This window comes from Drosophila elegans, unplaced genomic scaffold, assembly GCF_018152505.1.
Source record: "Drosophila elegans isolate 14027-0461.03 unplaced genomic scaffold, ASM1815250v1 contig_476, whole genome shotgun sequence".
Classification (NCBI taxonomy): domain Eukaryota; kingdom Metazoa; phylum Arthropoda; class Insecta; order Diptera; family Drosophilidae; genus Drosophila; species Drosophila elegans.
Genome location: NW_024545863.1, coordinates 8,431,643 through 8,444,420, shown reverse-complemented (window position 1 = coordinate 8,444,420; position 12,778 = coordinate 8,431,643). Strand labels below are relative to the sequence as shown.

The 12,778-nt window shown below is 40.9% G+C and overlaps 1 protein-coding gene across 1 annotated transcript; it reads right to left on the bottom strand.

Annotated features, from left to right (window-relative positions):
- Positions 1-249: 249 nt before the first annotated feature.
- LOC108140707 lies at positions 250-12,470 on the bottom strand. Its single transcript, XM_017263663.2, has 3 exons — positions 12,102-12,470; positions 1,994-3,808; positions 250-1,926 (listed from the first exon to the last, which is right to left on the bottom strand). The coding sequence occupies exons 1-3, from the start codon at positions 12,183-12,185 to the stop codon at positions 1,615-1,617; spliced, it is 2,211 nt and encodes a 736-aa protein (XP_017119152.1). The 5' UTR covers positions 12,186-12,470; the 3' UTR covers positions 250-1,614.
- Positions 12,471-12,778: the final 308 nt, after the last annotated feature.

Sequence of the window (12,778 nt, the reverse complement as noted above, 5' to 3'; positions counted from 1 at the left end):
GCTTTAGTTCTGCTGAAGCGGAAACTATATTAAAATCTGGGACTTTTTTCATATATATTTTTTTAAATTTATTTGTAATAATCAATTTTAAATGAAATGTATTGCAGCAAAAGAATCATTTGTCAATCTATTGAGTGTCATCGGCACTAAAAGTATTCAAAACTTTTAGAATTTGACAATCCCAGACTTTTAAACCATTTTATTACATACAATATCAGGATGTGTAATGCTGATTAAGAAGCCCGAAAATTAATATTTTTAGTATGGTTTTATTTATTTCTTTTTTTGGTTTCAATTATGTTTTGTCAATTGATTTTCTAACAACTCTATACAAAAATTGTCCTTTCTTAGCTTATTCATTTACATAGGTTGTTACTTAGGGGTAAAATATTATTTTGTAATGCTAGAATGCTAGTTAGGTGGTAATATTACAACAAGAATTGTATGAATGTTGTTGGTTCGTTCAATGGAATTGTTGAATGCGAAAACGGAGTCGGAACATCAGATGGATGAATTTGTATCCATGAGCCATCCATGAGCTGGCTTTGTAAATGCATTGTTTTACTTGCCCGTAACTTAGTTAGCTCTTTGTACTATTTTACTTCTGAGGCTTTGTCGGGAACGCTTCTTGCAAGTCTTATTGGTTTTCGGATCTGGTTTCTTTTGGAATTCGGGTTTGGCTTACAAATTTACATACATCTTACTTACAGCTAAGCACATAGTATACAAGTTTTTCTCTGCGTGTAAACTATTTACATTCCGAATCGGCTTAAAATAATTAGTCGTATTATTAATTGACTGAACTTTCCGACAATAATTGTGGGTTTGCTGAGTTTTTATATATATAATACAATACATACAAAAGTTCTATATAAATCCGCATTTTACCTCGCATACGAATACTGGACCGGCAAGTTGTTTGTATGTGTGACCTTTCAACTTTCTTATATTTAAGCTGAAAATGATTGTAATACTCAACAAAAGGTGGAAACATAAACCTACTGTTCACATTTCGTTGTCAAATAATCGATGTGTTGCACATTATTTTTGTTATGTTCTCATAAATGCATTGTCAAGTTCTTATTAACTGAAGAATAAAATTTCATTTGTCAGTAGGAGATCAAATCAAAAGTTACAGCTCTATCGCCCGAGGGCTCAAGTCTGAGAAATAATTAACATGTTTCATGCGTCGTCATTAGAACCTATTGAGTTTTCTGCTCAAGCGTCAGGCGAAACTCACTCGAAGTTTGTCAAGTGTATCAAAATTTCGGGGTTCGTGTAACAAAATTAATAAAGATTTATTCGAGAAGCGACTAAAGAAAGGATTCAAATTAACTGGATGCAGAGGGGACAAGCTCTCCGCTATTTTTCCGTTGGCTCAGGCTCAAATCGAGATTTAAAATCAAACGGCAGCCAAACTGAACTACAAATAAAGGGGGATTGAATAACATTTTGGGTTCTGCACACGAAACCGAAAACTTAAAACTGATATTCGATATTCGATATTGGGTGATGGGGGCTTAGGGATTATGTGTAAGCGTAGCATGGGTTCCTTAAATACGAGAGACCTAAGACTAACTGATTAATGTAATGGGTGGGGGGCTGTGCCCCGCTCTAGATGATGCGGTTGACCAGTGGCATCTTGCGCCGGTTGTAGGTGGGCGGATGCTGCTGCGGCTGGGTGACCTGCTGGACCTTAACCTTCTGGCCATACTGCTGTTCCAGTTCGCCAGCCGGGCCAATCGCATAGTTGATGTCCACGCGAGCCCGCTTCAATGGCGGCTGCTGCTGATGGTGGTATCCATCGTTGGCATTCAGATCGGCAGGATTCAGCTCAATGATGTGCTGCGCCTGGCCGTTGGCAATGGCCCGACGCACTGCCTCCTTGTCGTCCTCAATGTCGATGGCGTCGTAGAGTTCGTCGACCTGGAGAATGAAGGGAATACCAGTTTAGACACACTATTTATAGGCGGCAATCATATTCCAAACTCACCTCAATATCAAAGTCGCTTCTCTTCTGGGCAAGCAGTGCATGGTTAATGGGCAGGTTATTCGACTGGTTTCCGCTAGCATGGGAACGACGCTCCTCTTCGGCCTCAAACTCCCTCAGCATGTCCTCATCACCATCCTCCTCCTCCTCGGCTTCCTCGTCCTCCTCCACCAGCATGGCATCCACCAGGGTGTCCTCGAATTCATGCTCCTCCAGGTCGGAGGACTCCTCGATCTCCGACTGCGAGTCCAGCTCCACATCCGAATCCGCTGATCCGTGCTTCATCTCTCCCCTTTCCAGGGACTCCAGGTGCTGGGGATAGACCATGGCGCCACGTATGGCGGCCGGGTCCTTGCGCGACCACTTCTGCACCTCCTCGTCCATCTTGTTGATCCGCTCGGGATTCATGGCCCAGCGGCAGCCCTTCCTCTGGTTACCATTCGTGGCCGGCCTTTCGATCTTCTCGAAGCACTTGTTGAGCGAGAGATTGTGGCGCACACTGTTCTTCCAGCCACTGGGGGCATTCTCAAAGTACGGGAAATGCTGACAGAGGAAACTATAAATTTCCGAGACGGGCAGTGATCCAGCACGCGAATTCTTGAGGGCCAAAGCGATGAGGCAGGAGTAGGAGTAGGCGGGCTTGGGAAACGGACTGCCCACCGGCGGCAGTTTGACCTTTTGCTGCAGGGGCTTTACCAGACCAACACCAGCTCCATTGGTGCTATTGTTCGCTATGTTGACCAGGTTGCTCACGTTTCCCAGGGGAGAGGAGGCCGATGAAGAGGACATGGATGAGGGCGATCCCAGGCTGTAGTTGCTATGCATTTGATGGTGCGGCGAGTTGGCCGCCGAGGCGATGCTCTTTGGTGTGGTGCTGGCCTGCAGTCCTCGCTTGTTCGAGTCATCCCGCTTGAGGCCCATATTGGATCCCGCTCCTGGCGAGATTCCACCTGGTGACTTGACGGCCGAGGTTTGCTTCAGTTTCTGGTAGGCAGCACTGTTGGCAAAGGTCAGACCGCCGATCCCGGGTGCCAGTTTAATAGTATTGGTGGCTCCAACACCCGCGGTGAGCAGTGTGGTTCCCTTTCCCTTTCCCAGCTCCTCGACGGAATTGTGCACTGGACTGGATTGTGCTTTACGCAGCTCTGTGGCCAAATCCTTGCGCACTGCATCGACTGCCGAGGAGTTACGGCGCTGCAGCACCGAACTTGTGGCCATTGTGGCAGGTGCTGTGGTTCCGGTTCCCGTGACCACGGATATCTGTTTGGGAATGTGGGCCATCACCTGCTCCCGCCGCATGGAGCCCGCACTGACCTTCATCTGGGCCGGCGAGAAGGTCAGGTGGGACTTGTGCTGATCCCTTTCGGCGTTGGGAGACGAGGGCACAGCGCCCGATCTTCCCTGAGTGCATGTCACTGTCTTGCTCCGCTTCGGCGAGGCCAATCCGCATCCGGAAGACGAGGTTATCAGTGGCATCACGGAAATGGGGTTCACACAGGCCCCCAAGTCCGCATAGTAGTCTGTGTTGGACCAAAAACTGGCCGACGAACCCATCCATTTGGCAGTGGGCGAGGCGTGGAGTGCGCTGCTGCTTGTGAGGAAGTTCGCATTGGCATTGTACGAAACTGGCAGGCTGCTGTTTCCGCTGGCCTGGTTGTTGTTCATGGCGGACATTGCTTCCAGGGTTTGGTCCAGGGACAGGGTGAGGTCGCTGCTGGAGCTGCCCACCACATTGGCGATCTCCGCGCGAATGTCTACGTTCAGCATCTCCTGCATTGAGTCCGAAACGTAAAAGTCCAACGATGGTCCAGCCGCATCCTGCAAAACGAAATTGATGTACATTTTACTTATTTTTAGTCAAACAAAAAGCATTAATGCAAAAGACAATCCTTTTTTGTGGTGTAGAACTGTTCGATTAAGGCTAGCAACACAGAACATAGGATATTTCCAAATTAATTGCTTGTTTGGAAAGAAATTGCAAAGGCGGTGAAAAAATAAATTGGGGTATCCTATAGTATCTATATATCGCTACTTACAAATTTGGTATTGCAGTTTTTTTTTCAAAGAAGTCGTTACTAGCGTAGCTAATTTATTTGTAAATTGTAAAGTGATATCAAAACCTGTTAGAAAACCCTGAATAAAACATTGCCTTTTAAAATTTAATTTTAACCATACATACAATGTATTTATTTACATATAATCCATTCTGCTACGCCTAGCACAAATCGAAACATCAACAAATCCAGAAAACTTCTACTGAAAATTTTCCCGCGCTTTTATTTTCGTAGAAACCACCATAGGGATAAAATTCCTTTGCATAACAAACATGGATACATTGACATACATATGTACATATTTCATAGTGATTAAATCTGTAACACAAGACTCTCGAATCTGGGTCCGAATCTGATATCCCCGTGCAGATATACATACGTGTGGATATGTATGCGTTTTGGGGATCGTATAAGTTTTCATTTTCTATATGAGGCACCATTATCAACAACAACAACAACAGTAACATGAACGAAAACAACAATAATAAACGAGGGACCACAGGAGCTAAACCGACTTCAAAACCAGTTTTTACGCGCCAAGGCAGGCAGGCTGAAAAAAAAAATGGAACAGGCGACAGGATAGGGAAATGGTGGGGGTTTTGGATATTTTCAGAGTTCCATATAGCACGCACAACAACAAAACAACGAAAATTACTTATGTTGCAACACCAGAACCAGTACAACAACAACAAAACCATCAGCAAAGCCGGCAACATGTAAAAATTTTGTTCGAGAGTTTTACAGTCTGTGCTGCATACATATACATATGTATGTATATGAGTGTACAAAAACAACTGTGGTCACAACAATAACAGCAGTCTGAATTGAAATACTCATTTTAATAAAATTTAACAAAATGTATTTAATTCTTTTAAATTTTATATTTTAAATTTTTAAAAAATTTTAATTAAACTGTTTATAATTAAAAAAGTACAACAATATATAACATTTGAACTATTCTTTTGCAATATATTAAAAAAAAAGATAATTCTCACTAAAACAAGTTGTTATTTGTAAAGATTTTTTAAATACTTTTAACGATAAGAAGTATAAATAGTTTTAACCTAAAGTTTTATATAAGGCCATTTGTTAAAGTCACATTTTAATAGCTATTATCTTGCCAGTGGCTGTTTCTACACAACATAAACATAAACAAAAGTGGGAGGATAAGGAGTCGAGGTCCAGGCCGCGAGAAGGCCACACAGCAACAACAAAGGCGGTGACCAAAAACCGGATATCAGAAAAACTGAAAGTTTTATGCAACACAGTTAAGGGGATCGCGATTCGATTGGTTATAAATGGGGTCTGGGGACTGGAATGGAGAATTTTCTTTCCCCCCTGTAAAAAAAAATGACTCACTTTTGGAGCGAATATTAAAATATAAGGTTTTACTTCCAGATCACATATACATACATAGAAACAACCACCAGTGGATAGAAATGTTGCGGCAGCATGTTGCAGAAAAGAGTAAAAGACGGCAAAAAAGGGGGAAATATACAAACCATATAAATATAGGTATACTATATGTGTGTACATATATGCGGCAGCATCGAGAGGGAAAAAGGAATTAAAGCCCTACAAAAACAAAAACAAGGGAACTTCGCTTGCGCTGTTCTCAGTTGCTTATTTTTCCTTTTTTTTTTCTCTATGTGTGCGGCGAAGTTGAGAGTTCGAGAGAGAGCGAGAAAGAGAGGGTAAAAACATAGAACGCACATAACAGAGCTGCCACAGAGGCGAAGTTGCGAGCTCTGTTGCGCGTACAGTAGGCAACAAAACATGCGGCGAGTTGGTGAGAACAGAAAACACAAGGCGGGCAACAACAAAAACAAAAACGAAGCAAAAGCAAAAGAAAAAAACATGGCAAGTACTTTTGCTTTTTGCTGCTTTTGCCTCTGGGCTTTATTACATTTTGCACAGCTCTTTTCGAAAATCATAGCATGATTTTGAGACCTTCGTTGCTTTACAGTTTTTGGGCGGCTGTTAAAAGTGGCGCTTCTGTTAGATAAGGAGCGACAGAGATGGGGAGAAGAAGAGCAAGATAGATAGAGGAGTTCAATGTCAAGGTGTCCTTGAAGCACAAAGCACTGACCTGACCCCAAAAAAGAGGGTGCGGGTTCATGGGCGACCCCAAACAGGTCGAGTTTTGTGTTTTTGTTATGCGGCGCCGCTGAAAAATCGATATACAAGAATATATACATACATACATACATATGTACATCTGTATACACATATCTGAATGATAGAGATGTATAAGACCGCCGCACGAGAGTGATAAGTTGCATAATTTAGCAGGATATCATAAATTGGTGCAGGCGCATGTTCGGGTGTCCTTTATCAGAGCGAAAAAAGAAGATGGCAATAGTTTGGGGGTTCCCCAAAAACTGAGTACCTTTATGTGCACAACCCCCTTTTCCCCTTGCCCGAAATCCCCCCAATCCCATGTGTCTGTGTCATGAGGAATTCAAAAGGGGCCAAAGAGGATGCTTGGGGATCTCTGTTTTGTCAGTTCAAAATTTCAAGTGCCATCCAAGGGCTTCCGCCCGTTTCCAGTTTCCATTTTTCCCATTATGCGATTGAAATACACATTAAAAAATGATTTGTTAATAATAAAAAAAAAACTAGGAAATTCTGAAGTGAAAAAAAATGTTTTTTTACATTTCCAAGGCCTTTATTCTTGGTGTCTTTGAATTAGGAAAAACCGTTTACACGTGAGCATTATAAGGTGCCCCTTACGGACTTCCCAAAATTAAAAAGTATTATTGTATTTTTGTAACTTTAAAGAATAAAAAAATAGACTAACTATAACTAATAATTATTCCTGAGATTTTCTAACTCGAAGTCTCATTCAGGCAAAACTCTTCTATTGATTACAATTAATTGAGTATTAATTTAATACTAAAATATTTTGTTTCACCTTTACTCTTGAACCAATTTTAAGAATTGGGGACTATGCGTTTGTGTCAAGTGAATCATTTTTCTCCGAGTGTTTGCTTTTCAAATCTTGCAATGGTTTTACACAATTGCAGCCACAATGCAGTCCCTCCATATGGCGCATCCTGGCCCAATCTCAATCGAATTACCTCGCGGCAGGTGTTGGCCCGATAAGCAGCGTTTGTGTTTGGACCCGCAATTGTTGCTCTTCGAAATTCGAATGCAGCCACCATGCAACATGCAACCCAACCTATAAAAGGGAAACTCGGAAGAGAGCAGTCAGTCGGGGAGTCAGGGAGCCAGAAGAATGAAAACAGAAGACTGGGACAGCTGGCAATCTTCAATCCTCAGCAGCTGGCGCTCTGCAGTTTCTCAACTTTTCAATCGATATGTATTGACTGGCGATAAGAGTCAATGGAAAAAAGTGTCCATGATTTTGTTTAATTGATATTTGGACAGGGGATGTAAGAACCCAGTATTGAGTGAACGCAGACTATGAAGACCTAGGATGATTGTTAGTAAAGAAAGAAGAAAAAAAACATCTGTAATAATGTTCAGCGAACCATTTAGTCCTGCCCTATTATGCATCTGCTTAATTTATGGCAAAACTTCCTACTTCCTATACACATACTTGTATGCATGTATCAGATATAGGCTATTTTATTTATCTCTTATTTTAAGCTTAAAAAAATATTAATTAAATCGAAATATAATTTACCAAGTATAAAAACCAAGCGTTTTATTACTGCTGAGAAAATTAATGAATGTTTTGTTTCTGAAAATTTATCAGTATTAAACCTTGCTCTAGTCCAAACAGCTCTCAACCCTTAGCCCAAAATCTACCCCAATCGCGAAATATGATTCACCAATTTCGTTCAGATTTTATGATGATTTATACGATCGTTATGGCAATTTCGGACACCCTTAACCCTTTGCCGATAATTAACCCCCATCCGTCTCCACCCCCGCAGCCATTAATTGAGCATTACAACCGAAATAGTACTCAGATGATATGATATTGCTCGGGCCCGAAGACCGCTCCATTATGGGAGTGATGGAATGATTGAGGCTTTCGCACGGGGCCCCTTTTTTCCATCCGTTTTTCGATGCTCAGCTCGATTTCCTTCACCCTACTTCACCCTCCTCCACCCCGCCAAAGTGAGTGTGTGTGTGTGTGTGTGTGTGTGCCTGTGTGATAACCTTTTGGTCTGCCCTCTGTTGAATTGCGAGTTTCCAGTCGAAATTGGATGAGAATGGGAAAGGGGAAGAGGAAGCAGGCTCAGGCAGCTGCAACTCGGGGGTTGATAAGTCTCTAGTTTTGTTCTGTTGCTTGTGGTACAGTAAATGATCGATTGAGTGGATTGCACAATAAAAAATCAAAGGGTTTTGCATTAGGGGAGGGAAATTATGTAAATTGAAAGATAAGTAGTTTCAAAAACGGATAAAAGTTCTTTTGAAATAAATTTATATTTCAAAAAATTAAATTTATGACAATTTCAAGCAACAATCGTAGGTTTAAACATATTACTCTTTTTTGGCAAATGCTTTAATGTTTTAAAAAAATAAATAATTTACTTTATCGGTAGTTTACTGTACCACCTTTGGCAGTAGTTTTGCATGCTTCTTCCTCCTGTAAGTTGCAATTCCAGAATCGTAAACTGTTTTGAATTGCATTTGCCAACGGAAAGTAAACTTCCTGGCTCTAATTAGTTTACTGCTCGGGCCTCCGGTGTCAAACAGTGGCAATTTTTCACTCCACTTTGGTGGGGGAGAAAAGCGAGAAAAGTGTGCGGGTGAAGGGTTAATAAATCCTTGATTTCAAGAGACCTAATAAATCAACCGGCTTTCCAATGCGGCGCTCAGGAAAGCCAGTAGAAGGTCTAGCAAAAATACATACGTCACTTTTCTGCCCTTCTCTACCCCCTGTATCGAAATTATTTTTTTCTTATTTTTTGCCCCCTTAAAAAATTGTCGAAAAAATGAGCCGAAATAAAAATGCATTGAACAGGCGAGCAAAGTTCACAGCAAGCTCTCTTTGGCCATCAGGGGGATTAAAAGAAAATGCAAAAGTTGTCAGTAAAACTTCGACAAGGCCTACAGCCCAAGCCGCCTGTCTCCTTTTAACCCCTGCTCCGAAAGTTGTTGCTGCTCAGTTGCAGCTGCCTGTTGGCCTTTTTAAGTTGTGCAACGAACCAAGGAGTCATCGAGGGTATTTTCGTCCTTTTCTCGGCAGGACTCGTCACTCGCAATTGTTCCATGTTATTCGTATTTCCTGCATCTGCTTCTTGTCTTTTGTTGCAATTCACATCTTTCTCCGCCTTTCACCTCGACATCGGAATCACTCTGCTGACACACAGCCAAGCAGCGAGGAGTTGGCAAATAAAGGAAGGACCAGACACACAGGAGGAATCCCTCACTCAGGTAGGCCGGTCCAGGTCTACTTTTCTTAGGGCCTTTCTCGAATGCAATCTTCCCTGAGGTCATGAGCGCCCATTTGTATATTACTTTATGGTGCAATAAAGGTAGCTGCCTGAATGCCCGGCCAAATCCCGACCAAAGGTATATCCTTATGTCGTAAATCGTTTTTAAATCTCTCGGTTAGCGGGAAGTAAGGCAATTTCCCTGGGTTATTTCATTCATTAGGTGCATGTGTTTTAAGAAATCAGAAATCAGCATTTGTCAAAAGTTATATTTAAACTGAGTATCCATTTTGATCTCTCTTTTTGTGAACGTTTTCTTCAAAAACGAATTCGTTTGGTTTCTTTGCTTAATTAGTTGGTTTTGGAAAGATTCTCGTAAATATGAAATGAATCTTCAATTTGTTCTCCTTGAATTTCATAATGAAATAGTAGTATTTTTAAATATAGTTCGTTTACCTAATCTTTTGGAAAGATGTCAACCATCATTTAAAAATTATATCATTTAAGAACCCTGTGGACATTTTATGGTTAATTTCTAAGAAATATAAATAATTTAGTTAAATACCATATTACGGGTTCTATCTTAATTCCGGCACATATTTCTTTAAATTTTCCCCAAGTAACGGTATCCTAACATCTGGGTATGAATGCATGGGAGGGGGTCCAAAAACTGTAAAAGTATGCGTGTTTGAGTGTCTGTGTGTTGGGGCCGTGAGAAAATCTATGCGGCATACAGATGGGCGCTCATATTCGGCAGCAGAACGAAAAACAGACAAGTGGCATTCCTCCCACAGTCCCTTCTTTCTCTCTCTTTCTTACTTTCTCTGCACTTTGGGGTAGGTACGTTAACACCCCCTGCAGCCCCCTGAAAAAAGACAAATGAAAAGCGCGTTGAACTTTGAAGTTTTTTCTTCGTTGATTTTTTGCTTTGATTTTTGATTTTTGTTTTATTTTTTTCTTTTTTTTTTTTTGCCATGTTGCTGCAACAAAGGTTGCCGAAACTAAGAGAAGGAAGAGAACAGTGCGAAAGAGATGAACATCGTGTGAGAAAAGCTTTTGACGTGAGAACTGTCGACTGTTGCTTTTTTGTTTTTCTTTTGTTTTGTTCCCATCCAAGATAAAACGTTGTATTTACTTGCTTTTCTTTGTTCCCCTCCGCACACATACACTTGCAATTCGCAAGTGTGGAGTTTTGCATGATGCATTTAACAGGCGCACATGTTTTTCAAGTTTTCAGTGAATTCATCTCGAATTAAGCCAACTTTGCTGGAGGTCAGTTCCTTTATGGGTTCAACTCTAGGCTCAATGCTATACTTCAGTTTCTGACCCAAAATCATTTGCCACTTTGTTGCCGGCTAAAACAGTATAAAAACCAAGAAATTCGAGGTGAACGCTTGGCCTTCAAAAAGTTTAAAACGCAAAAGCTGAAGAAGAGGCCCCCAGACGAAAAACTCGGCGAACCAGCGGAGAAACACACTACTAAAGTACTCAGGGTCACAGGAACGGCCAAGAAAATAGCATCACGATACCGTAAGCCATTCATTTTGAGCCTCTCCCCATAATACAGTTTTATTTTTTTTTAATTTTTCAATAGAAATTCTCAACTCTACTGCGAACAAGAGCAAACTGTTTAAAATAATATTTATCAATAATTGTAAGTTTAAAAATATAAACTAGCGTAAAGTCAAAGAAAGCAATTTGGTATTGCAATAAATTATTTACTTTGTTTTGTAAAGCCAAGTTTTGATGTTTTTTTTTTTAAAGTTTTTTGAGCAATAAATATGGTGTGATATAGTCAAATTTTACTCTACTACTGAATTGACCAAAATAGCCAGACATTTTTCCTTAAGGGTAATAAAAGACAAATTTAATATTTTTTCTCTATCAACATAGCCAGTTATGAATAATATTAGGTTATAGCTCTGCTATTGTTTTAGCCACCGCTGTGTGTGACAAAAAATAAATAAGCCACATAATTGCGCATGACTACAACAAAAGAAAGTCTTGTGCCGGTTGAACTCAGTAAAGTAATTTAAGTAGTAGTTAAAATAATAATAGAAGTAGAATAATAACATACTGGCAGTCTCTCCAAAAAAGACTCGGGTTTAGTACAAGCAACAGACACTTAACAGAGGTGAATTGTTTAGCTAGCCAAGTTAGTAACCTTCAATAATGTAAAGACGAGGAAATACAATCTCCGAAGAACTACTAGTCCATTATTTATTATCGGCGCGGGCTGTTCCGGTTGTAATTAATCACCCGTTCATTGAGCGAAAAGGCAAAAAGGCAATATTCAAAGCTTAACGATCAAAAGTAAACACACAGAAACGCACACACTAGCGTAAATAAACGGGGGCGAATTCGAAATTCAAAATTGCACGTTAAACGCGGCGAGGGCGAATTGGCAAGTCAACAACAAAGCTTTGGAGCGAGCGAGGTGGGGAATAAATGGCAGCAGGGGCGAGCGAGATGGCGAGTGGAACCAAAGTTTCGCCGCCAAACTGTTCTTCGTAGTGGTGGGTTTTTTCAGGTGGGAATGGGAACGGTTGGGGTTGTGGGGAGTGGAGACTGAACGTTAAATTCAAAAATCCGCCGATAAACTTGCGCCTGTCTGTGTGAGCACATGTGTATGGGTGTGTATTATTGTGGCCGGCCGGCAAATAGTACGCAAAAAATTATTTAGCTGTTTGCTTTCTATTCCCTTACCGCATATTTGCTGAAAAATCCATCGTGTATGCCGCTCGAATAATCCTCCAGTTCGAACATGTTGATATTTTTTGTTTTTAGCATGCACTTTGTTTTGATCGATTCCACTTTGCGCTATGTCCCTGCTTCTCCCAGGAACCGTTTTACCGCGAAACAAAGCAAGACAAGATAAAAAAAACACCGTTGTTTTTTTTTTGGAATCGGTGATCTAACTTCTTTCCGAATTATATTTCCCGCAGAAGGACCCACCGCACATGGCGCTCAAATTATCGCAGTTATCAGGCGCGCACAATTAAATAATACCGGTGTTTCGAGGAGCAGCTATAACTTCCAACCCTCCGCGGTCAAAATTCGAAGGAAAAATGAGAGCATAAGAGACCGCATAAAGAAAAGAATGAGAGACGAAAGAGTGTGGCCAAATTTGGGTTTGGGTGAAAATACCCTTAAATACATTTGTTGCTACGCACTTGAATACATAAGTAGCGAAGACTTGCCCCAATTTGAGCAACGGAACAGTTTGAGCGAAGTTTCAAGCCAAGCTCCTTACCTTTTGAATTTCAACCGTTAGACTTAAAATATTGTACGAAACTCGTTGGAAAAATCGTTAAATGTTTAAGATAAATTTACCATAAGGAATTGATTTGAATATTTTGTGCAGATCATGTTGATAAGTGGTT

Excerpts from the sequence above, each read along its gene's own strand:
- LOC108140707 (XM_017263663.2), bottom strand. The coding sequence starts at position 12,185 with ATGCTAAAAACAAAAAATATCAACATGTTCGAACTGGAGGATTATTCG. Across the intron at positions 3,809-12,101 it reads GATTTTTCAGCAAATATGCG|GATGCGGCTGGACCATCGTT; the intron begins GTAAGGGAATAG and ends TTCGTTTTGCAG. Across the intron at positions 1,927-1,993 it reads GAAGCGACTTTGATATTGAG|GTCGACGAACTCTACGACGC; the intron begins GTGAGTTTGGAA and ends TTCATTCTCCAG.